The sequence below is a fragment of the Porites lutea genome, chromosome 6, assembly GCF_958299795.1.
Source record: "Porites lutea chromosome 6, jaPorLute2.1, whole genome shotgun sequence".
In the NCBI taxonomy this organism is placed as follows: domain Eukaryota; kingdom Metazoa; phylum Cnidaria; class Anthozoa; order Scleractinia; family Poritidae; genus Porites; species Porites lutea.
In genome coordinates, this window is record NC_133206.1 from 8,423,895 (window position 1) to 8,449,429 (window position 25,535).

Sequence of the window (25,535 nt, forward strand, 5' to 3'; positions counted from 1 at the left end):
TTAGTCCGAGACGCCAGGTGGGAGGTATTCTTCGTATAAACCCTCCTCGACAATGTAAATGTCATCTTCTGACGATGACAGTTGTTTGGTGGAATAATCTTGAAACAATACCTTACTTATCAGTCCGAAATATGGATTTTCTGGAATAGCATCTTTGAATAACCCTCCACAGAACTTAAATGTTACATCGGTTGAGCGGGAAGAGTTTGTGGGTCTTGAGTAGTGGCCGCTTGAAGCTCTTTGCGTTATCCCTGTGGTATTGCTGCATCTAACGTAGTACTTTGTTGAACGACTTGATGCCCCTAACAGTTCAATCGTGTAACAAGTTTCTTCGTCCAAAGAAATTGGCCTGTTGAAAAACACTTTGTTTTCACCAAAAAATGACCAGCCAGTGTTCCAGGATGCAGCCTCAGATTTGGCAGTAAGGCGTTTAATCTTAACCCCTTGCCGCCACAAAACAAGACTGAGGTGACCTTCTGTTTCTTTAGAATCTTCAAAAACGAATTGTAACCCGCACAGAAGGACAGGCTTGCTGGCTTTTAGGGTAAGCGTGTCAGATAGCTGCACGCCCGTCTTTAAGTTCAAGGAATCACCGGCAATTCTACAATAGCGGGTGCAGAAACTCGCCGCCCTTGTAATTTCTGAGTAGTCTTGACTGAAACGTACAAACTCTTGGATAACCTCTTCATTTGTTAAGATGTTTTTAGGGACCACCTGATCGGTAAACTGATTTGGTAGCATCAAAGAAAATCGTACGTTCTTCAACACATCCTCTCCCAAAACCGACCTTTTGTTTGGTCCATCACATGCCAAGTTGTTTTCTTTGCATCTCTGAACGGCCCAGCGATTTATGGCGTTGAATAACTGTGTTTCCTCGATGTGCAAGGACGATCGTTCGATGAACGAAAGCAAAAACTCCTTTTCGATCCTAAGAAAACATTCATCTTCAGAAATTGTTTCCGCATTGTGATCAATCATTTCCCAGCAAGCCGTTTCCAGAGTTTTCTCGTTGACCTCGCGGGCATGTTGCAAAACATCAATGGACTGAGCTGGATTCATGTTTCCGTCTATAAACATCACACACTCTCTTGCAAGCAAAGGAACGTCATACTTTTCAGCTATTTGCCACACTTTCATAGCACAATCAACGTCTTCGAAATATACTTCATCGGTGTATATAAAGCGCAAAAAATTCAGGAAGAAAGTTGCATCACAGTCGGTGATTTCTATAGTGTTCCTGCTTTCAGTTTGATCGCTGTAAAACATCGAAAAAAACGCCGAACTACTGATGGCAAGGACGTACTTATGGGCCGGAATGATGGTGTTGTTAGGAAAGACAAACTTGATGTCACTCATCAAAGAATTGTTGAACATAAAACTGTTTCTTTCCAGCACCGTTGATTTCATGGCTTGCCACCTTTCTTCTTCGTTAACAGCCATGGTTGTCTTTTAACGCGACCCAGCGAAAGTGAAAACGGAACCTAAACACGAACGTCGAATAGTTGTAACCAGGAAGTTCCAGCAGATGAAGTGTAGCAAGTCACGTGCAAGTTTTCAAGACACTTGTTAGCAGGTAAATATACGTCACTAGTTACGCCTTAGATGTCCGATTTTATTAGCCTGTGCCAGGCTCTCAGATAGTATAGTGGAAACGTATTAAAACGAGCAAAGCCAAAATAAGACGCGCACGACTCGCATTTCTTATTACTGAACGACTTTCCACCACCATCTCGGAGCCTGGAACAGGCTAGATTTTATGGACTGTTTAGACTATATCAGACAACATGATTTAAATATCCGATAGAGCTTGCAAAGTCAATCTGTAACAAGGGCCTTGTCCTTTGTTTAGTTTATCCAAATCATTGCTTGTCGGATAGACTTTCTCAAAGTCCTTCGCTTCTCATTTCCGCTTCCGGTAGTTGGCCTAGCGAGCTCTCAGCCGTGGCTCTCTCGCTCGCTATTGCCGCGGCAAAAAAAAAATCTACCGCTCGCGCTTCGCGCTCGTGAAAAAAATTTGAGCTCGCCTTGTAGGTATACGTAAGTCTACTTTTCGGATATAAGTGGACTAAAAGTTAGTTAGGTAAACAGACTACCACTACGTGTTTCTTTCAATTCTAGATGTACTTGAGATTGTGCTAAGTCGGCATATTTATTTACCCTTGCAAATTTCGTAAACTTGACTTTTGTGCTGACTATCACGAAAATCTCGAAAAGTAGTGTGGATGAGAATTAAGTTGAGACAACCTTCTTCGTTAAAGTAAAATATTGAGACTACTACCCAACCGAGATTCAGTAGATAATATGCTTTGCTCAGTTCAGTTGTTGAATGTAAACAGAGGATTTATTTTTATCCTCTATATCTGCTATATAGACCTATTAGGGGAATTCAACTCTTCCTACACCCTTTTAGTTGTAAAGCCAGAACAGTAAAAGCTCTAGTTGCCTTGAGGAATCGACCTAAATAAAGAACATTGTCGGAAAAGCGGAACTTCCTCGGTCAAAATACCGCACGTTCAAAAGAAAAAAAACATCGGGACAGCTTGCATACCTCTCTTAGCGAACATACCTCTCGCAAAGTTTGTAAATGTAAATCAATTCAACCGGCACAAGAACAATAAACGTGTCGTAATCCAGAGTTCTAGGTTGCTGTCAAAAGCCTTGGATAGTTCCCAGTATCATTAGTTTAAATACTAGCTAATACTGTAACTTCAAGTGGAACACCTTTTCTGTTTTCTCGAATGCTGCGTTCATGGTTTGGTGTTTATACTGAACTTTCATGGACCGGATCAAAGCACCTATAAAAAAAATCCCAAAAATTCGCCTGTAACGACAGTTAATTTTATATATATATAATTTTCTCCTTCCTTTATTTGTCAGTAATGCTGATCGTTTGGAGGATATTACGAGAAATGTTGTTTTGCATTTGGAACGTTTTCTTCTCTCTTGCATTAAGAGGTTCTGTTCTTCTGTTCGTGTTTTCATTTCTAGAAATTTCAAATACTTCTCGTGACCTCTTGTCTGCTGAAACACAACAGACAGGGAAACATGGAAATATTTCTGAGAATGTTTATTTAAGGAATCAACGAAAAGTTCATTGTCCGTAGGAGTATAAACCTTAGAAGATTGTTGCAATGTTGATATGTCTTTCGGGCATATTGCTGGTGTTCAGTGTCACGCCTTTCAAAATAGATCAAATTAAAATTCAAAACCGTTCAACAGATCAAGTCCAGAATCTGAGAAATGAAAGAGGTGGTAAATATGCAAAGACCCTCGCAAAGATTCAGGTCAGAGGAATATTTCTTATACGAGATATTCGAAGAAATATTTTACCCAAATTTATAGAGATTTGCACGGCGACGCCATGCTGGCGCCGCTTCGCGCAAAAGCAAGCGTCACAAATACCAAGAACCCTTTTGAAGCGCAAATCTTTTCAGGTGCTCTAGGGGCGCGATCCATTCAACCAACATTCAGACCGGTCCGACCGGGAAAAGAGGACCACCTCAAAAGGTGGACCTGTTTTTTCGAAACTTTTCCGGTTGGACCGAACCGATCCATTGAGTTTTGGACCGAAATTTCCGGAAACTTTGGTTGAATGGATCGCGCCCTAGGAACATGATGTGAGTAGGATCGATAGTTCTAGTGACGTCATTTGAAAACTAACAATAGAAATTACAATGACATTTTTGGCAGCCCATTTCCGGTGAAGTTTCTTGGAAAATCGCACCATGAGATAGAGAAAGCGATTTGATCGAAAAATCATTTCTGCCAGTCTTTGATTATTAAAAACTCCTAAATTTAAAAATTCATTAGGCTAGTTTTAATCACCAATGTCTATAAAAAAAAATAATATTCAAGCATTTTGATCCTGGTTTACATTTGCAAGGTTTGTTTGAGGGACATTGTTATACTAGCCAAGGTAGATTTTCTCCCGCCACGAACTCGCGCGGGAACGCTTGCTACCCATGCTATTTTTACTCTACTCAAGAGAACAATCTTTTCCAGTAAATAGCACCTTTTCTATATGTCCAAAATATGGACGATTTAAGGAAATTTCGTCAACACGTAATCCTTCACAAAATTTAAGAGTTACATCATAGTTTTCATCTGTTGTTATGTCTTCCTGATCTGGGTAGGTATCAAACCCCGAGGAATCGTTTGTGACATAATAACTCGGTGAATGGCTCGATGCCCCAAGCAGTTCAATGGTGTAGCAAGTCTCAGCGTCCACGGTAAATGGCCTGTTGAAAAACACCTTGTTTTGTCCATGAAAAGAGTCGGTGTTCCATGTGTCAGGACGAGATTTGGCAATAAGTTGTTTCATCTTTACGCCCCGCCGCCACATTGTTACGCTGACACACCCGGATGTAGCCGTGGGGTTGAAAAGGAACTGGAAACCACATAAAAGTATGGGCCTACTGACTTCGAAGGACAACATTGCTGATTCAAAGACATATTGCCAACTTGTCCTTAACAAAGGATTCAGAGAAAACGTAAAGGACAGCATGGGTGGACTGGGTGCACTACTCACCCTTGGACGAAATTCGAACATGGGGGCAACAACGTCTGAGTAATCACTATAGAAACTTTTAAACACGTGGATAATTTCATCCTGTGTTAAGATGTTTTTAGGCAACACCAAATCGGAAAATTCCTTGGGTGACATTAAAGGAAATCGAATCTTCTGCACCAAACTGTCTCCTAGTACAGACCTTTTAGTTGGTCCATCGGTCTCCATGCCTTCGTCTTCGCATTGCTTTGCGGCCCAGCGATCCACGGCGTTAAACAAATCTACTTCCGTAATAACGAGATGCGATCGCTCGAGAAATGAAACTACAAACTCGTGTTTTATATCAAGAAAAGTCTCGTCGTAGGCTATCACTTCTGCGTTGTATTCAATCACTTCCCAGCATGCCTCTTCCAGACCTTCATCCCCGAGTTTTTTAGCATAAGGTATAATATCGAAAGCTCTCAGTGGATCCATGTTTCCATCCAAAAAGTTTACACACACTCTTGAAAGCGATGGCACGTCATATTTTTCGGCAAGATACCAGACTTTAATAGCAGAGACGACTTCTACGAAATTCGCTTCGTCGCAATAAAGAAATCGCAAAAAATGAAGGAAGCTGTCTGGATCAGAATCAGTAATTTCTATGATGTCTCTCTCCTCCTTCATGCTACCGTAAAACATAGCATAGAATACTGGGCTTCCAACGGCAAGAACATACTTGTGTGCGGGAATGACTGTTTTGTAAGTGCTCGTGTCAGTGGTGTTAGGAAAGCCAAACTTAACGTCGCTCATGAGAGATTTGTTCCACATGTACTCGTTTCTTTCCATAAAAGTTCTTCGTTTTGTTTGCCATCTTTCTTCAGCTTGTGTTGAGGCCATCCTCTTATGTCTAAAGTGACGGATCCTGCTAGTCAAACGATCCAGTAAATACAAAGCAATGCATGACGCGGAAGTTGTCAGCGCCTGATAGGCATCGCTTTAATAGGAAGCTAAGCCAATTGGTGCTCAGTCACCCATGTTTCTTTTGTGGTCGATTGTGTCATGCTTAAAACTGAATGACAGATCGTCCCGGCTTTAATTTAGTGATCTTGTTATGATCACGAGGGTAACGAAATTGGCAAACAAGACGTGCAAATATTTTGACAGGATGAAGCATGCAATACACATTACAAACGTTTTACTTAGGTAAAATCGACTTTTTAAGCGTGACCGATGTTTCCCCTGGTATAACTTGAATCGAAACTAAGAAACTAGGAAACTACAGAAGGGTTGACAAAAGGAAGCAAGGAAGTGACACAACGATGTGACAAAAGGGCAGCACGAAACGACGAGTCAAGCATTTTATTAACGTCATGAAACTGTTCGTGTAGCTGTTATACTAGATTATCCTATTCTGTGAAAATCGTACAGTTTGTTGGCAGGGCAAGAAATAAGTGAATTATAGTTGAAGACCATTGGAGGAATTACCGTAGTGTATTGGTGTAAAATTAAACGACCCCATTTAATCTCGAACCCAGATCTCTTGTCGACAAGATTATAGAGCCAACTTAGATTGGAATTGGGAGTAGACAGAGAGAGATTGCTGGTTTATGTTTCTTGAGCTGATTTGGCCTCGTAAAAAACATCACGCAGCAATCCTCCCTAAAGAAAGAAAGATTCCTTCAGGACACGTCCGCGTGGAAGAGCTTATGGATTTTTGATTCTTCAGTCGGTAACTATTTGTTTATTTCACGCTCGGTGTCACAGTGATATGGGCATCCCACCGTTTTGGGCATCCTCATTCCCAAAATCGTAGCGATATGGGCATCCCCTGTAACTCTAACCCTAACCCAAATCGCTAAGGCAATATGAGAAGGGGATGCCCATATCACTAGGGTTTTGGGAATTGGGCCATATCACTGTAACGTCGGTTCTCCCAAACGTGAGGGCCCTGGGAACGATATTACTCAGGTTACTCTTGACGATCCATTTTGCTGCCTTATTATAACGAGCTTTCACTGTCGCTTAGCCCAGCAAAGCTTTCACATCCGGAAAATGGCTTCACCTAAATCACAGGACAGGTGGCAAACAAAAGCCGCTTCCGTCTTGGAAAGAAGCAAACATATGTTCAAAAATCCTCTTCTTAGTGACATCAAATTTGCCTTCCCGAGCGTCAATAGCGAAGCAACGATCTTAGCGATTCCTGCTCATAAGTATGTGCTCGCTGTTAGCAGCCCAGTCTTCTTTACAATGTTTTACGGCGATCTGGCTGAAAGCGGTGATAGTGTAAACATCACTGACTGTGATCCAGACGTTTTTCTTCGCTTCCTGCGTTTCATCTATTGCGATGAAGCAAGTTTCGAAGACATCGACAGCGCCATCAAAGTATGGCGTCTTGCTGATATGTACGACCTTCCCTCGCTTGCAAGAGAGTGCGTCAAGTATTTAGACGGAAACATGGAGCCACTGGACGCCTTTGATGTCTTAACTTATGCTCGCCAATTCAACGATGAAGAAATGGAAAAGGCTTGCTGGGAGGTCATCGATTATAACGCGGAAGTGATCGTTGCTGATGAGTCGTTTCTGGATGTCAAACAGGAGCTCTTACTGTTATTTGTCGAACGATCATCTGCACGTATTCAGGAGACCACTTTATTTCAGGCCTTGGATGGCTGGGCAGCAAAGAGATGTGAAGAAGCAGGCATGACTGTGAATGGAGAAAACAAACGGGGTTTCATGGGTGAAGATCTCTTAAAGCAATTTCGATTTTCTTTGATGTCGCCGAGTGATTTTTCAGATGTAGTTATGCCTACAGAAATTTTGTTTTTAACAGAAGTTATCGATGTTTTTAAACAGTTTACGTCCGTTTCCATCCCTGGAGGATTTAAGTTCTCGTTGTCTCCAAGGAAAGCAGCTGACGAACCACTTTTTTCTTTCAACACAGGCGAAGTTCAGGTTCCTGATCAGGAGACCATGGCCAGTGGGGCCACGTCTGATGTGTCTAATAAGACAGGACTTTTCACATTTGCAGTAAAAAAAGACATAACCTTGAGAGGTGTAGTGATTGTTACTGATAAGGATCAAGAATCATATCAAGTCAGTCTATCAATCACTCAAAGAGGCAAAAAAATAAAACAAATCAAAAGTAAGACTTTCATGCGTAAAGAGACCCTCGACTCAGACAGCCATGGCGAAGCTGTTGTCGTCTTCAACAGGCCTATGAATTTGCTGAAGAATACTTGCTTCACGATTGAAACAGAAACAGCTACCACAAACAATCGTAATAGTGCTTTTGTTCGTCAAAATGAGCCCGCATTTGGATCCGTTTCCGCCTCGTCCACGGTGGGTGGGTTTAATTTCGGCGCGGGCAAGAGTTCATTCGGCATCTCATCCACCGCTGTGTTCAGCACACCTACTCCGGGGTTCAACTTCACTTCTGTTCCCACTTCTGGTGCTAAGGCGATTAATTCCTCTCCGTCGGAGAAGAGCGACAAATACGACGTAGTATCTTGCTGTAGTTTTGGAAAATGTCACTCAAAATGCCCTGACCATTCCAAGTATAGCGGTGAGATAATACAGCTATTGTTTAAGGAATAAAGGTACGTAATGTGAAATTTTAAAAAGAGGAAAAAGATAGAAGAGAAAATGAAATTGACCCGAAGGGTTATGATATCGAGTCTCATTTGTTCAGGAGCACCCAACGATGGTTTCCTCCTAAGACTCTCCTAAATAAATTGAAAACGTTTAAAACTTTCTAGGCTATCCATGCAGAGTACTTTGTGAATGTAGTTTTAGCCTGGGCTAAAAGCGAGGCTCCTATTAATAAATTTATAATTTAAATCAAACAATAAACTTGTATTCCACAATTCAGTTAACTTTAGAGCACATAGCACATTCATGTGACTTTTGAGGGAAAGGCCAAGTGATTTTAGAGAAAAAATAATTTGCAAACAGCCCAAGAGTGAACCAAATCTTACATCGAGTTGATAGCCTCATATGTACACCCAAAAAATAACAGTCATCTTCGATCACATTTAAGTATAGGTAATCACATGATTTCGAGTGCAATTTGGAATAAATAAGCACGAGTAAATTTTTCAAAGACCAACAACAGAGGGAAACATGGATCCGGCCCAGTGAACGTCTTTGATCTAACGTATGCTCGCCAGTTCAATAACGAGTTTCTGGAGCAAACTTGTTGGGAGGTGATAGATTACAATGTGGAAGCAATCGTTGCTGATGAATCATTTCTAGATGTTCAACATGCGTATTTTACTCTCCTTTGTTAAACGACCTTCCGCACGAATCAAGGAACTAACCTTATTTCAAGCTTTAGATCCTTGGGCTACAAAGAAATGTGAAGAAGCAAGTACGACAGTAGATGGAGAACTCGTATGGCGGTTTCTAGGAGAGGAAATGATCAGGCACTTTCGATTTTCCTTGATGTCGCCTAAAGAGTTTTCAGATGAGGTCGAGCCATCAGGAGTTTTGCAGTCAAATGAAATACTTGATGTTTTTAAACAGTTCACTTCTGTTTCTACCCCTGGTGGATTCAAGTTCCCAACTAGTCCCAGAAAAAAACCTAACGAAACCATGCCTCAGTCATGTGATCTTGGCAATATCAGACATGGCAGCCATGCGACTCACGTATCTAGAAAGACAGGAGTACTGACATTTGCACTGACAAAACGGAACGTCTTACTTAGTGGTGTAAAAATTGTTACTGATAAAGGTCGAGAATATTGTCGCGTTAGTCTAGCTATCGCACATGGAGATAAACAGGTGAGACGAATAAAGGATCACAATTTTATTTGTAATTGCTGCGGAGCGACCGAAGGGAGCGAGCAGCAACATAATCAGGATTTAAAGGAAATATAGAAGGGGCGACGAATTCTCGAATTCATCACTTTTTACCACAATGCATTGCATTTAACCAGAGTGCATTGCGCCACGAACAACTCAAATAAAAACACGGGGAGGTTCGGTGGGTGAGTAGTCTGCTACACAGCCGTTTTTAGTGTCGTCACGCAACGCTCCTCCCCGACTAGTTAGTGGGGAGGAGCGTTGCGTGACGACACTAAAAACGGCTGTGTAGCAGACTAGTGGGTGAGAGAATGCATCGTTCGCTGCTCAGACTCAGGCAAATTTTCTACAGCACGGTTAGAGGTCTTACCAAATTTTAAGACACGCAGGAGTCTTTCAGATGAGTACGATGGTTATCTTGGGGATTGGATTTCAATTCAAGAGCCTTTTTTGCTCTTCGACTCCACAACACGGGGGATATACAAATTCCAGCTTGCTAAAAGGTGATGTGAAAGTGAGAAAATGTCATGCAGTGCTATTCTTAAGAAACTGTATGAGCCGAAAATGGATGTGATTTTGACCATTCGCTTCAAAATAACAGCGGAAATCGAGATAACAAAACATATGTTTTGTGTCCTACGTTGCAGACGAGGACGTGTATCGGCGTTTTGAAAAGCATAATTATGTTCTTTCATTCATTTATTGCCATGGAATATGCGTTTACATTGTTTTTTCACTGTTAATAGCTCGGTTAATGCGGCTGGCGATCATCTTGCCGGCGGAAGTTTCATGGAAAAGGAATAAAATGAAAGACTTTTCCTCAAGATTACGTTACCAGTCTCTGTGGTGGAGTAGTTAAGTGTAGTCGCGTCGAGTCGAAGGTGCCGGGTTCCAATCCTACTGAGTTATTTATTCCTTCTTTCTTTTTTTCCCGTTTTTTGTGTTGTTGTTTTCTATAATTATATAGCTAAATAACTGTTACTTAATAAAGTGCAACAAACAGCAAGAAAAGTATTGTGTTTCCAGAGAAAATATCGTGCACCGTATATTAAATATATGGATAAACAATCTGAGTTTCTATTATTTCCTACAATTTACTGTGGGAAAACCAGAGTTGATAACCACTTGATCATTTTCTAAACAACGTTCCCACGAGTTCTTTCTATAGACTGATAGTAATTATTCTAGTACTTTCCAACATGTATATAGGACATTCAATGTCATTTTTGATTCTTTTAAGTCTCACTGCCTAAATATTGCCAGTATCAACAGAATGTGCCGCAGCATTACTATCTTTTAGATACCCTAGTTATTATAACTATTTTAGCATCGGCGGCTACGGGGAATTTGGTGTCGTCTTCAACAGGCCTTTCTCCTTGGCAAAGAACACTTGTTACACAATCAAAACTAATACAGATACTACAAATAGCTACAAATAATCTGGATTCCGGCTTCGTTTACCAGACGAGTGGGTTCTCTTATTCGGGATTCTTGCCGATGGTATCCTCCTCAATTATCGGCCCTACACTTTTCGGTTCAACACCCTCACTAGACACAAACAAGTCAAACGATGTAAGCCCCATAATTTCTTTTTCATATTTTGGGAATTGTGACAAAAATTCTCCAGAACATTCGGCGGTTGGAGGAGAGATAACGAAACTAGTTTTTGTGCATGACAATGAGCCCACTGATGTTCCCCGCTGGCTTTAGTTCCTGAGCATTGTTGCGCACCTCCATTAGACTATTACAGTTAGAGGGTCTGGAGGTGATCTTGTCCGTTTCTTTTTTGGAAGTTATGTTGGAAACAGATGGGTTAACATATAAGAACAACTGTATTTTCATAAGAGGACAGAGAGGGCTGTACCATAACTAGGTCAACTTTATTCATGTGCCTAATTCCCTGCAACGGCTTTTCACACTGGATACTTTATGATCGTGCTATTCTATTTCCTTTAGGGACTTGGGGGGGGGGGGGGGGGGGGCGAAGCAGAGAGGGGGTGGGTCATGAGGTTTTGAGCCTTGTGCAAGGGGTGGGTCGTGCAATTTGCAGCTACCCTTAGGGGGTAGGTCACCCTATTTTATTACATAAAAAAGCACTAACTGTACTAACGAGACAGTTAACCACACTTGTTATATAAAACACAGCCAGCTGGAATTATTGCTAAAATACTCACAAACCTGTTGTGCGAGAAAATGCAACGGGTGACAGACCGCACATCCCGTGAAGCCTTTGTTAACCTTTTTGGGGGGGGGCTCTAACGAGCATGTCCTTTAATGATTTTCCTTTTTTGTAAGGAAATGATTGGTGGTTCTTTAAAAATTTATTAAAGTTATGGTTGGCTTTGTATAAGATTCCATTTTTATTATTCAAGCTTCATTTATAGTAGACACTGAGGGTTGGTATTGTGTCACAAATGGCAATAAATCTTTTTCCTCCTTGTATGTTTTGTTTTAGGAGTTTAGACTCGTTTTTGTGAATTTTATTTCTGATAGTAGGTCTTCTATCAAAGTTTGTGGGTAGCCTCCGTCCATCAAGCGTTTTTTGAATTATTTTCCTCAAAGGTTGTTTCTGAGGAGTTTTTTCGTAGGATTCTCAAGGCTTCTCCTTTGACAAATCCTTTTTTAACACTTGGATGGTGACACAAGGTGAAATGTGTGTGCAAGAAGGTTTCCGTTTGTTTAAAATGTGTCTTTGCATCAAGGATAGATTTTTCTTGAATCTTGTGCCTTTGTATACAACCGTGTCTAAAAACGCTGCATCTCAGTGTCAAATGTTTCGGCCTTGAATTTAATAGTTGGGTGATGTAAGTTTGCTTGTTCAATGAAGGCTTCGATGTCTGGTTTACTCATGTCCCATAGGGAAAAGACATCGTGTATGTAGCATTTCCAAACTGTTGTTCTAAAGACAGTTTTGCTTAGAGTTGTTGTTTCAATATATGTCATGAAAATATTGGCAAAGGAATCAAAACTGCTGTCTTTGTGCCCATTACAGTTCCATGGTTTTGTAGGTAGTGCTTTCCATTGAAGTGGAAGAAATTTTCCTTGAGGATTAATCTAAGAATTTCCGGCAAGTAATGTGTAGGAATGGGCTGTCTTTGTAGAAATTTTCATATGCGTTGTGACAGACAATTTCAATATACCCTTGTTTTGCTGTATATTTGTGTCAAGACTCATAACGTCCATCGAAACAAGAAATGTTCGGTTTTTCACATTTGTCTTTTCAGTGAAAGGTATGATTTCTGCGATTTTGATATTGGTTGTAGCAGTGTATCAACAAATTTTGTCAAGCACAGAACAAGGTTAGGCTATCCTTCTTTTTTTTCTCCGTTTACCGTCGTCCGACCGACCCAAATTTTTGGCATTTTTAAAAAATAAGTTACGACAAAGTTACACCATTTTTCACTTGGAATAATTCTTTGAAAAATGAGCATAGTAACAGCACAGAGAAAAACAAAAACAAAAGCATTAACATTTTTCACAGTATATTTTACATTTTGGTAATCCAAATATGTGAATGTTAACTTTTAACGTCGTCCTGGGGTACCAGGGCCACTATTCCGAGACTTCTTGTGATTTTTTTTAAAGTTTTTTTTTTTAATCCGACCGACCGACCGACCCAATATCAGGAAACGCATTCGACGGTAAACGAAGAGAAAAAAAGGGATGGCCTTAGAGGAAACCAAACATCCATGTTTTAACTAGGGGGTGGGTCATGCAATTTCCAACCTTGCTTTAGGGATGGGTCAGTCATTTTTGTGCCAAAGGGCGGGGGTGGGTCATGTGTTTTTTATCAACCTTATTTCGAAATACTCCGCCCACCCCCCCCCCCCCCCTATACTTTTTGACCAGTCCCTTACCCCAAAATTTATTTCGGCTATTGCATACATTTTAGACTTAAATTTTAGTCTTTTTATTAGCTTGATTTATTTGTAAAGATTACCCTAATTAGCTGTAATTAAACCAGTTCTCAAGCATGTTAAGGCATGACCAAAAGCCCAATTTGCATAAAAGCTGATGAATCTTGGCAATAACCTAAAACTTGACATACTTAAGTTAGCGTTCTCTTTAGTAGGGGATTTTTTGCGTCATGTGACCTGTTATAGCAGCTTTCTTACACGAAGCAAAAAGTGAAAATGGGCCGAGATGACATGTAACTGGATCTCATCACCCTGCATCGGCCCATTTCATTTTCCTCTTTTTCTTTAATCATGACGTCATCAAACACGTAACCACAGTTTGAAAAACCCTTAAAATGTTAAGGATGTTGAATTATTTCTGCTTCCTACTTCAAATTGTCGTAGGAGCTTAAATAACGCTACTTCTGTTAAGGAAGATAATTTCTTCAGGTGGGGGAGGGGGGGGGGGGGGGGGGGGGGTCTAAGATCAGCGAAAGGGCCATGCCTTAATATGCTTGAGTTCAGTCCATACTTTGAACTATTTATCTATTTTGTAGCAAAAATGTGACTATAAAACAAAAGCTTTTAATTTAGGGTTTTTTATGTTAACTTTGTTAAGCTCTGTAAAACATAGCCTGGGAAAAAGGTCTAGCTCTCTAGTGCCACTCATTAAAGGTCACTTAAGCGGACGATTCTGAACGGATCTCCTAGCATCTATTTGCGCCTTTGCAGCTCGCACAGGAAATTATCATCCTTTGTAGCCGAGTTGTGAAAGAAAATTTATCTTACGCATGCACACAACCATATCACCCCAGTAGCAGCAGCCAATGACAGCTGTCTTGTCCTTGTTTCATCAGCTTGGCAGTGCCAAGAGAAAGGTTTTCAAATATAAGCCTGGATGGTATGACTGCGCCCATGCTCAACGCTCTAGCGATACCGCGAGTTTGTTATATTGTAACCTCTTACTCGTTTTATTCCGTTAATTTCTGTTTATCGTGTTTATTTAATCAACGCCCTTTTAAAACTAAGGCATGCTCTTTCATTAGTGCCTGTAGTACGCTACTCTACCACTTTTTTTTAAAAATATAAAAGCCCAGGAGGCGAAGCTGGGCCATTTATTTAGATCATCAAAACTAAACTACAAAACTTAAGTGGAGTTGCAGTATATCACGCCTATTAATTGTCTATTTACAAACGAGATCTAAGTACAAAAAGGTAATGAACAAAAGCTATATACAGCAGCAGCATGTAGATCTAAGAAAAGTAAGCTCAAATACAATATACATTAATTAAGGAAAAAGGGCAACAGGTTTCTTATTGTTCATCGTGAACAAGACACCATCTGATGACAGCCTCCTCCTCAGGCGCTTCGTTTTTCGCATGGCAGGGGCGAGCGCGAAACGAGTGACTGATGATGAACCGCAAGGAACCATGGGAAGGGTAGAGACGGCAGATCTGATGACCGAAAATTTTCTTGTTCTTCTCTACGTGAGGCCAGAATATGAAGCGAGACATCAAATAAAGGCATAAAAGACAAGGTGGAATTTCGAAAAGTAGCAAGGTTTCTAGCGTGCTAGATCCAATAGAGGACTGTTGGGAGATACGAGCGGAAGAGTGGACATCAGAAAAAGGAAAAAAAATGGAAGAAACAGAAGGCAAGAAAGAAGAGCCTTGAAGTCTGGTCAAAAAGGGAGCGAAAAAATCCCAGACCCTACGCGACCAGGGACAAGCAAAACAGTTGATTGTTTCAGGCCTAGAACAAATAGTACACTTATCAGACTTGACATTTTTATACCGTTGTAAAAACAGAATCTTGACTGTAGGTTGAAGGGGTATTCTTAATATTTTATTTTGTTCACTTGTGGTAATCCTATAAGGATTTGCCTAGAAAAAAAAAAGTCATGTAAATCAGTTCGTCACCCTGAGCATGTCACCCTATCAGGTCGATCACACATTGCTGGTACTGCTTGTTGAAAAAAATTATGTGAGATTTAGTAATTTATTATGTTCCCTTATAACAGGATATGGCCATTAGGTAAAAGGTGAATATGCGAAGTCATTGTTTAAATTCAGTTTAACTTTTTTTTGACTGGCATGCATGCTAAACTTTGTACATACTTTCTGTAAGAAATAGAAATTTAGGGGGTGCACGTTACTTAATGATTAAGTGACGTGCACCCCCTAAATTTTGATTTTGAAAAGTCACGCCCAAAATATCCTCTTTAAAAGACGATTTATATAAAGGTGATTCTACTTCTTGACAGGCACGTCTTTCTTTTCCACGACGTTCATTTTAAAAACCGTTGCGCTCTGCGAGGAAGAAGGGAATCACCGTTTATTTTTAAGAAGCATCCGTATACAATAATGAGGAAATAAACCCGCAATATTCTTTTTTACTTCGCGGAATCTCTTCTATATAACAGCCACCACAATATTCAAACGGGAAGCAACCGGATTGTCTAGTGCAGCCTCTTACACAAAACTCCTTTTGGCGACTGGATGCTTCTAATACTTCAATGGTGTAACAAGTTCCTCCATTCAATTGAATAGGCCTGTTAAAAAACACATTGGTCTGCTCTTCTTTACTGGAGATTCTAGGGTCGGTTAAGGAATCCCGATGTGTAGCCTTTAATTCTTTCATTTTCTTGCCTCTGCATAACACTGAAAGACGGATAGTACGACGGCGATCACCGCGTGCAAATAGAAACCTTAAACCGCATAAAAATGAGTCTTTTCTCGCTGCAAAGGTGAGCTTCATGTCATTGTTTACGCCACACTGAAATGATTTTGTGTGGGAATCCAGCATCTTGAAAGAGTGAAGTGGATGAGTTCTTGCTTCCCTTGGATGAACTGAAAATTTTATCCCGCCTTCAACTGGAACCTTGCTAAAACATTTAAACACATCGATAACCTCATCCTTTGTTAAGATCCCTTTAGGTAAAACAACATCTGAAAAATCCTTTGGCTGCATTAGGGAAAACGCAAGATGTCTCAACAAATCCTCTCCAAGTACTTCCCGTTTCCTCACTCCATCGGCAACCACACGTGCTTCTTCACACCTCTTGGCGGCCCATCGATCTACAGCCTGGAACAACGTTGTCTCGGCGATGCGCAACGATGATCGTTGAACAAAGGAGACCAGCAAATCGTATTTAACATTGAGAAACGAATCGCTTGTAGCAATTGCAATGGCGTTGTATTGAATCACATCCCAGCAAGCCCGCTCGAGACCTTCGTCATTAAATTGGCGAGCTAACGCTAAGAGATCAAAAGCCTGACTCCTTGGATCCATTTCTCCGTCCAAATACTTGACGATTTCGCTTGTAACAGAAGGAACGTCGTACTTGTCAGCAAGAAGCATCACTTTAACAGCACTGTCTGTGTCTTTAAAAATCGCTTCATCGCAATATATGTAACGCAAAAAGCTGAGAAAAGTATCTGGATCACAGTCAATGATGTCAATAGTATCCCCGGTCTCAGCCAAATCACCGTAAAACATAGCAAAGAAGACAGAACTGCTGATGGCGAGAACGTATTTATGCGCTGGAATGATTTTGCCGGTGTTAGGAAAAGCAAACTTGATATCACTCAGAAGTGGATTGTTGAACATGTACTTGTTCCTTTGCGCTACCGTACCTCGCATTGCCTGCCACTTCTCCGTTTCTTCTTCTGTGGTCATCTTGAAGTAAAGATTAGTACCAAGAAAGTAATTTTGACAAATAGTGAGGAGAAAACGAAAGCGGAACAGTAGTGCATTGTGGATAATAAATAGAATCTATCCGGGCGTGACCAGTTTACGGATTTGATCTTGCAGTGGTCTTTTGTTAGGTTTATACGCAAAGGGTGGTCTGGGAAATCTTTCCTCCTTTCAACTACAGTGAGCGCATACACAGCCTCGTCCCCATGTTTGCCCCTTCCATTTTGTAAGCGAAAAGCCCTGGGTTCGAGGTTGAAAAGGACAGTTTCATACAAAACTTCACCCTGGTCATTCTGCTGGGTTTTCAATATCAGTAAGTGTAAAAATTGGCAAAGGTGTATGAATCAGTTCATTAACGTAACTATCTTTTCATTTTCCTCAAACTTTTAAGCTTTTTTTCTTTCGCTTCATTCACGCTAAAAGAAAATCATTCTCTGGAAAATGGTGCCGACAATAAAACCAGCTTAGGTTCTCAAACTTTCAGTAAATTTTCAAAAAGCTTAGTAAACTAACAGGATACTGATAACACCTTAAACTTCTGGCATTGAAAATAACAAATTTAGCTCCAAAGTATTTCGCTTAACCTTCAAATTTCCAAGCCTTGAGCTGGTGCTTTTTTTTGTCAAGAACGTGGAAATGGTCTATAGGAATGTTTTATCATTGAAATCTCTCTGTGCACAACCCCGCTTCCTCGAGAATAACGGCCAACGTTTTTTTCCCATTCACACTATAAATATAGTTTCTGGCATTAATTTCCAGCAATGACCGGCGAGATCTTTGATGGACCTAGTGGATACAGTTCACGAGTAGATCTGCTCAACTAGCAACAGCAAAATGCTGAATAAAAGAAAGAGAAAGAAATACAGTCGACTCTCCATAGTGCAAACCCTCGACAACTCGAACCTCGCGGTAACTCAAACCAAAATTGATTTTCGATCCCTGGATTTACTTCATAGCGGAGCTCCTCGCGCGCGCGAAGCGCGCGCGTGGGCGGAGCCCCATAGCTAAGGGAATCTACCCATCCCAGAAAATTTGGTAATCACGTGACCGACCGACCGACCGACCGTCCGTCCGCACCACAGGCATACCAATGTTTACTCTCACACTTTCTATTGTAGCTACTTTGGGAGCCCAGGAGAAAGCTAATTGTAGATCAATGTTGTCATCAATTGACAGCTGTCAAAACAGGGTATCCGCTGACCACTATCACCTGACCATATCGCGGGCTCAGGTTTCGACCCATTTAAATGATCGCAGGCTCACGTTTATTTTTGTTTAAAATTCACAACAAATATGTTGTGTTTATATCAGTATCGCCCCGCACTATTACGATTTTGATTTCAAACTGACCTCAGACGCAAAAATTCAGCCAGTTTTTTTAAAATACAGGCGGGGAAGACCTTTTCTTACCATGGTCACGTGTTGGTCACGCTCCACGTCCAATTTTTATGCTCTGATTGGTTAAAATTTGACAGGTGAGTTTATGCGTAAAATTTATGCAGCATCTTGAAAGTTGTTTACTTTGACAGCTGAAGCTGACAGAGTTTTGAGTTAACTTGTGATGTTTTTAACTGTCTTTTTCCACTGGATGTACAAAATGAAATACAGCTGCTATCAAGAGTGTTCTCTTATTCATGGCTGGTTTGTTTATTGGGTTTTTGGTTGAAAAATGCGTCGCTTGTCAAAGCCGATGATCCGATTTCGGATTGCATCGTTTTTGTTTTTCACCTTGCTGGATGCGTACGAGAATTATAAAGGCTCAAGCGATCCTTGCCTTACTTGATTGCTTTCAGGAGCTGCATCTCGAAATATGGTAAGCCTGAGTAATTATTGTATTTAAATCTAATTTCATGAAGTCCAGCGGCGCAGTTTATGAAGCTAGTTTATGCACGTTTGTATTAAGATTTGACTGAGACACTGATCTGACCTCGTATGAGGTTTGATATAAGCTTAAGCTTACAGAACTTTAAAAAGCCTTTAGTCGATATTAATTCACCGTAAATAGAAAGAAAAAATTTTCCGAAGAATATTTAGTTATAATTTTGGCTGTAGAAAGAAAGCTTTGAACGATTTTCTTGTCGTGAGTTCATCTTTTTGAAAACAGCCAACACCGGGAAACCGGCGGCTTAAAACATAAACTTTAAGCTTACTAGTAAAGACTTGAGGATTCTTAGACACACTTAAATACTCATTTGTTTTCGTGAATGAAAATTGTTGTCTCTGTAAATGTTCTATCGAATTATTTTTCTTTACTGATATTTCGTAGTCTCAAAAGTGTAATTTTCATCGCTTTACCGTTTGTTTTCAGCCGTTCGTAAACATCGCTTGCAGGAGTACTCAAAATGCCAAGCGTATCAAACGCTTTTTCAGATTACACATCGTTATAAAACCGTTAATAAAAAATAGACTCGATGAATTCTTTATCACGTTGAAGCGTAACTCTTTTGAAATTTCTTCGCAAATTTGGCGCTTGTCAAAAGTTAGAACCGGCTGGCCGTATAGGTGATTTTGGAACTTTTTTGAACGGCAACGCGTGCTTCGATGGTCCTGAATTTTGAATGAATGCAATTTGTCTTGCAAAATAGTGAAATACTGCATTTTGTACGAGGTCTGTATGGTAAAAACAGCGCCTCATACTACTCTTTCTCCTCAGATGTGGTGTATAAAAAAAATAAAAGATTGGTTTGTACGCACCCAGATTTATTGGCAAGAATTTGTAAACTTGTCGAACGCAAAAAATTCGGTCTGATTTGTTTTCCAAGAATTTGTTTTCCACGACTTATCTACTGTGATCAAGAGCCATCATTGCTCTTAAATGTGACCGAAGACTATTTTTTGGGTGTACATATAAGGCTATATCAACTCGATACAAAATTTGTTTTACTCCAAAATCACTTAGCTTTTCCCTCAAAAGTCACATAAATGTGCCCTAAAGTTAACTGATTTGTGGAATACAAAATTATTGTTTGATTTAAGTTATAAATTTATCAATGGGAGCTTCGCTTTTAGCTGTGGCTAAATATATATATTACATTTACTGCAATTTGACCCTCGGACCCTTCTCTGTTGACTGTTCCTTATTATAATAGTCCTTCTATTATAAGGAACAATCAACGGCGAAATCAAACTCCTTCAAAATAGCTCAAAAAACCGCTTTTGAGGTAAAACGACGACTATATACCAAAGGTAAGGTAATTCAACGTTTATTTATCAGTGATTTATATACATAGTTAGAGATATATCGCTATAGGTGAAGCAAACAGTAAATCCAGTACATTTACTATAAAATAACAATCGGCTACACAAACAGATTGTGTGGGCACCCTCTGGTGCAGCGTGAGTCTGGAACCGGGCAGGAACCGAGAAACTGGTTCATGGTAAGCAACATTCCGTTTGGTTCGTACCAACCGGAATGAAAGGACTACCTCAAAACGTACTCCTCAATTTTCGGTTGGAATTTCCGAAAAGTGACCTTACCATTTACCTTCCATCCGGAATTTCCGAAATTTTCTTTCGAATGGTAAGCACCCCATCCTCGTCCCCAGAGCCACTCGGCTTAATTTGTAACCGACCAGTGGCTCTGGACGCAACGGAAAATACGAATTTTTTCATTGGCTGAAGGCAAATGAATGCGCAAAGCAAATTAAAATTATAATCTACTGCACATAACATTTTACTTCGTGCCTGCAAACATGAAATGCGTGTCTGAGTTTCGTTGATAGCGACAATCCTGGTTTGTTTATATGCAATAGCAGTGAAGAAGAGAATTGTAGGTAAAGTTTGAGAAGTTTGTACGAAGACAACGAGCCTTGACAAAGAAACTATTGCATTGCCTTCGTTGTGGGGAAACTGAAAGGAGGAGTAATGGTTAGTTAGCCCTTACTTTGCTCCTTGCTCGTTAAAAAATCAAGCGATTGATACTGTACTTGTATGGCTTTTGACTTTAATTAGTCTAATCAGTTTTTCTAATTCCCTTGGATATTCGTCGGTGCTACAGTAGGAAAGGAAATCAAGCTTGACTACATTACAGTCGACTTTTTAAGTGTGACCGATGTTTCCCCAGGTATAACTTGAATCGAAACTAAGAAACTAAGAAACTGCAGAGGGGTTGACAAAAGGAAGCAAGGAAGTGACACAACGATGTGACAAAAGGGCAGCACGAAACGACGAGTCAAGCATTTTATTAACTTCATGAAACTGTTCGTGTAGCTGTTATACCAGATTATCCTATTCTGTGAAAATCGTACAGTTTGTTGGCAGGGCAAGAAATAAGTGAATTATAGTTGAAGACCATTGGAGGAATTACCGTAGTGTAATGGTGTAAAAATTAAACGACCCTATTTAATCTCGTACCCAGATCTCTTGTCGACAAGATTACACCCAACTTGGATTGGAATTGGGAGTAGACAGAGAGAGATTGCTGGTTTATGTTTCTTGAGCTGATTTGGCCTTGTAAAAAAACATCACGCAGCAATCCTCCCCAAAGAAAGGAAGATTCCTTCAGGAGACGTCCGCGTGGAAGAGTTATGGATTTTTGATTCAGTCGGTAGCTATTTGTTTATTTCACGCTCGGTGTCACACAGTGATATGGGCATCCCAGCGTTTTGGGCATCCTCATTCCCAAAATCGTAGCGATATGGGCATCTCCTGTAACTCTAACCCTAACCCAAATCGCTAAGGCAATATGAGAAGGGGATGCCCGTATCACTACGGTTTTGGGAATGGGGCCATATCACTGTAACGTCGGTGTCACAGCGTTTTGGGCATCCCCGCGTTTTGGGCATCCCCATTCCCATATCCCTAGCGTTTTGGGCATCCCCGGTGGGGGATGCCCGAAACGCTGATCGCTTCGACGTTGCCTAAATTATTTCAGACTGGGGAAAAGTCAGGATTGTTAATCACGAATCTACGGTTAAATAGTGTAGATGCATGCTAGAATTATATCGTCTAACACTTTTCGCTGGGTTAATTACGCAGAAAAAAAAAACCGATAGGCAGTAAAAGTAGGCTCAAAACATGACGAACTTAAATTTACAACCGCATAACTGTAAACATCGCTTCGATGTACAACTCTTCATTGTTTGCAAAGTTTTCAATTTTATTTAATAGAACTGTTTACAAGTAAGCAATGCCGCGATCGCTGGCAGCTGATTCCAAACAGCCAAAAACAAGAATACTAAACAAAGGAATCAAAAGGCAAACATAAATAGAACTGCGTTTTGCGTTGTTGAATTCCTAGTATTCATGACATTTGAGGCCTGTACAACTTAACCCCGCATCGCTACTTGATACAGGAAAGGCTGTCACACAATTACAGAGGATCATCAGAAATAACGGGAGGTGGGGTGACAGTTCCCCTCCCCCCCCCAAAAAAAAACAAACCTGCAGTGCAAGGGAAAGGCATGTCTAGAATAAAATCCTGCAAGCAGTGATAGCCAGGCCAGTAAAACCCCTCTTTGATTTTCCTCAGAGTGTTATCGCGGCCGGCGTGTCAAGAAAAAGGAGCAGAGTGGCACTCTTCGAAGACCCTCGCTTTATCTTCCTCGGCGATAACAAGTCGTCGAAGCGCTGTGCCATCCTTCTCCTTGGCCACGTAGTACAAGGACTCTAATTTTGAGTCATACTCGAACTTTTTGGCGAATTTTTGAAGAGTCGTTTTGTCTTGCTTTGTGAAGCCTTCCGGGTAAACCTTATTTTTAAGATACTGGAAAAGATTTCTATATTTAGCGGAATCCATCTCTAAAAGGTTTTCGATTTTTCCCGCGAAATCCAAAATTGTTTTGGAGGGGATGACCAAAACACTAGGGATTTGGGCATCCCGGGAGGGTACCGGGGGATGCCCAAAACGCTGCAGTAATATGAGAAGGGGATGCCCAAAACGCTAGGGATATGGGAATGGGGATGCCCAAAACGCTGTGACATCGGTTCCCCCAAAAGTGAGGGCCCTGGAAACGATATTACTCCAGTTGTTACTCTTGACGATCCATAATGCCTCGTTAGATTACGAGCTTTCACTTTCGCCTAGCACGGCAAAGCTTTCACATCCAGAAATGGCTTTCCCTAAATCACAGGACAGGTGGCAAACAAAAGAAGCTTCGGTCTTGGAAAGAAGCAAACACATGTTCAAAAATCCTCTTCCCCAGTCTTTTTTACAATGTTTTACGGCGATCTGGCTGAAAGTAGCGATAGTGTAAACATCATTGACTGTGATCCAGACGTGTTTCTTCGCTTCCTGCGGTTCATCTATTGCGATGAAGCGAGTTTCGAAGACATCGACTACGCCATTAAAGTCTGGCGTCTTGCTGATATGTACGACGTTCCCTCGCTTGCAAGAGAGTGCGTCAAGTATTTAGACGGAAACATGGAGCCACTGGACGCCTTTGATGTCTTAACTTATGCTCGCCAATTCAACAATGAAGAAATGGAAAAGGCTTGCTGGGAGGTCATCGATTATAACGCGGAAGTGATCGTTGCTGATGAGTCGTTTCTGGATGTCAAACAGGAGCTCTTACTCTCATTTGTCGAACGATCATCTGCATGTATCGAGGAGACCACTTTATTTCAGGCCTTGGATGGCTGGGCTGCAAAGAGATGTGAGGAGGCAAGTATTACTGTGAATGGAGAAAACAAACGGCGCTTCATGGGTGAAGATCTCTTACAGCAATTTCGATTTTCTTTGCTGTCGCCAAGTGAGTTTTCAGATGTGGTTATGCCCACAGAAATTTTGCTTTTAACTGAAGTTGTTGATGTTTTTAAACAGTTTACGTCTGTTGTCATCCCTGGAGGATTCAAGTTCTCGTTGTCTCCAAGGAAAACAGCTGACGAACCTCTTTCTTCCTTTAACACAGGCGAAGTTCAAGTTTCTGATCCGGAGGCAAGTGGGGCCACGTCTGATGTGTCGAATAAGACAGGTCTGTTCACATTTGCAGTAAAAAAAGACATAACCTTGAGAGGTGTAGTGATTGTTACTGATAAAGATCAAGAATCTTGTCAAGTCAGTCTATCAATCACTGAAAAGGGCAAAAATTTAAAGCAAATTAAAAGTAAGACTTTTATGCGAAAAGAGACCCTCGACACAGACAGCCATGGAGAAGTTAATGTCGTCTTCAACAGGCCTTTGAATTTGTTGAAAAATACTTGTTACACTATTGAAACTGAAACAGAAACCACAAACTATCGTTATTGTGGCTTTGTGCGGTCGGCAAAGACAACACCTGTACCAAAGGCAGCAACAGCCCCATCGGGGGGGTTTACGTTCGGGGCCCCTGCCATCAGAAAATTCTACTTTACGCAAAATGTATCTCTTCAGCCCAAGAATTCCTCCTCATCGCAGAAAATTGACCAAGAAAATGTAGTATCTTGCTATTCTTTCGGAAAATGTCACCAAAAATGCCCAGACCATTCTGAGTACTGCGGAGAGATAATGCAACTGTTGTTTAAAGGATAGAGGAGCCAGTATAAAGTAATATTAGAATTTCTATGCTAAAAAATGATCGCTTATTTGAAAAATACTCTTAACCTGAACTCAAATTCCAAAAATGACGCATTTTCGTTAAATAGAAACCGAGAAAATGATGGGCAAATTTGGTTGTAAGATCGCTATTTTGGAAATATTAATAATCACAGGGCTGAAATCCGACGCAAAACTGTCGGATGAGGACAAAACATGGACCCGGGGTCCATGGACGACCCCCATTTTGGACCGGGTCCCTGGACCACTTATCTGGGCCAGGTCCATCGACCCCCTGTAATGGACCTGGTCCATGGACACTTTTTGTTTAAGAGGGAGTTGAAAGTAGAAATGATCAATAAACGTTATGGCCGGCTTCAACCCACAAAAATAGCGCTAAAATAAGGTTTGGAGGTAGTGATAATCGATGGTTGTTTACCATTTACATCTGGATGGGCAAACCGGTCGGTCCACGGTTTAGGCAAATGGTACGTAAAATTCAAGACTGGTAAAATTCGCCCCGGAATCGCGTTTACCGTTTGTACGAATTGCATGAACCAGTTCCATTTACCGGAAAACGACTGCGGAGGCCTGAAACTGGCATCAAAGATGGCTTTGAAGTAATGGAACACGAATTTCTGTTTGGAATATTCCGTTCTCAAAAACAGGACTAATTTTTCAGAAGTTCCGTTGCTCCCGGAAATTTTCCGCTGGAACGACCAAATGAGTCATGCTCCATTTACTTTCCAACCGGATTTTGCGGATCTTTTGTTTTGTAAATGGGAAACAACGGATAATTACACCTGCTTACATGATGTACGAAATGCCGATGACGTATGCTAACAGTGTAAAATAAAACAAAACTGAATACAAGGCTGGCACTACGGCAAAGGGCTGATTTATTATACGCCAATATTTCGGCTAACAAAATTAGCCTTCCTCAGAGCCAAGGATATACCGAGAGAAGATAACCTAAAATTTGAATTTAAAATTTACATAAGTGGTTAATAATTAACTACAATCATAAATACTAGATAGAATAATGTACAGGTTAATGATTATACAATAAAAATATAAATAGAAACAGTTCAATGTTCATTCCCTCGGTTCAGACCGTCTGGTGATAGGGTTTTTCCTCTATCTATGAGGTACGCTTCTCTTGCCTTACGGCGTGACATGCTGAGGGTGGGTTGTAATTCCAGC

The 25,535-nt window shown here is 40.8% G+C and overlaps 5 protein-coding genes and 1 pseudogene across 5 annotated transcripts; 3 read left to right on the forward strand and 3 right to left on the reverse strand.

The window, feature by feature from the left end:
• Positions 1 to 1,440, reverse strand: LOC140941843 (BTB/POZ domain-containing protein 6-like). The gene has a single exon (XM_073390850.1). The coding sequence runs from the start codon at positions 1,438 to 1,440 to the stop codon at positions 1 to 3; it is 1,440 nt and encodes a 479-aa protein (XP_073246951.1).
• A 2,185-nt stretch (positions 1,441 to 3,625) lies between these two features.
• Positions 3,626 to 5,462, reverse strand: LOC140941472 (BTB/POZ domain-containing protein 6-like). Its single transcript, XM_073390467.1, has one exon. The coding sequence runs from the start codon at positions 5,384 to 5,386 to the stop codon at positions 3,977 to 3,979; it is 1,410 nt and encodes a 469-aa protein (XP_073246568.1). The 5' UTR covers positions 5,387 to 5,462; the 3' UTR covers positions 3,626 to 3,976.
• A 1,034-nt stretch (positions 5,463 to 6,496) lies between these two features.
• LOC140941844 (BTB/POZ domain-containing protein 6-B-like) lies at positions 6,497 to 8,083 on the forward strand. The gene has a single exon (XM_073390851.1). It carries the CDS (start codon positions 6,542 to 6,544, stop codon positions 8,081 to 8,083), a length of 1,542 nt encoding a protein of 513 aa, XP_073246952.1. The 5' UTR covers positions 6,497 to 6,541.
• Positions 8,084 to 8,749: 666 nt separating this feature from the next.
• LOC140941845 (BTB/POZ domain-containing protein 3-like) lies at positions 8,750 to 15,224 on the forward strand. Its single transcript, XM_073390852.1, has 2 exons — positions 8,750 to 9,268; positions 15,207 to 15,224. The coding sequence occupies exons 1-2, from the start codon at positions 8,750 to 8,752 to the stop codon at positions 15,222 to 15,224; spliced, it is 537 nt and encodes a 178-aa protein (XP_073246953.1).
• A 302-nt stretch (positions 15,225 to 15,526) lies between these two features.
• LOC140941846 (BTB/POZ domain-containing protein 6-B-like) lies at positions 15,527 to 16,864 on the reverse strand. The gene has a single exon (XM_073390853.1). The coding sequence runs from the start codon at positions 16,862 to 16,864 to the stop codon at positions 15,527 to 15,529; it is 1,338 nt and encodes a 445-aa protein (XP_073246954.1).
• Positions 16,865 to 22,897: 6,033 nt separating this feature from the next.
• Positions 22,898 to 24,329, forward strand: LOC140941847 (BTB/POZ domain-containing protein 6-B-like; annotated as a pseudogene).
• The last annotated feature ends 1,206 nt before the right edge of the window (positions 24,330 to 25,535 follow it).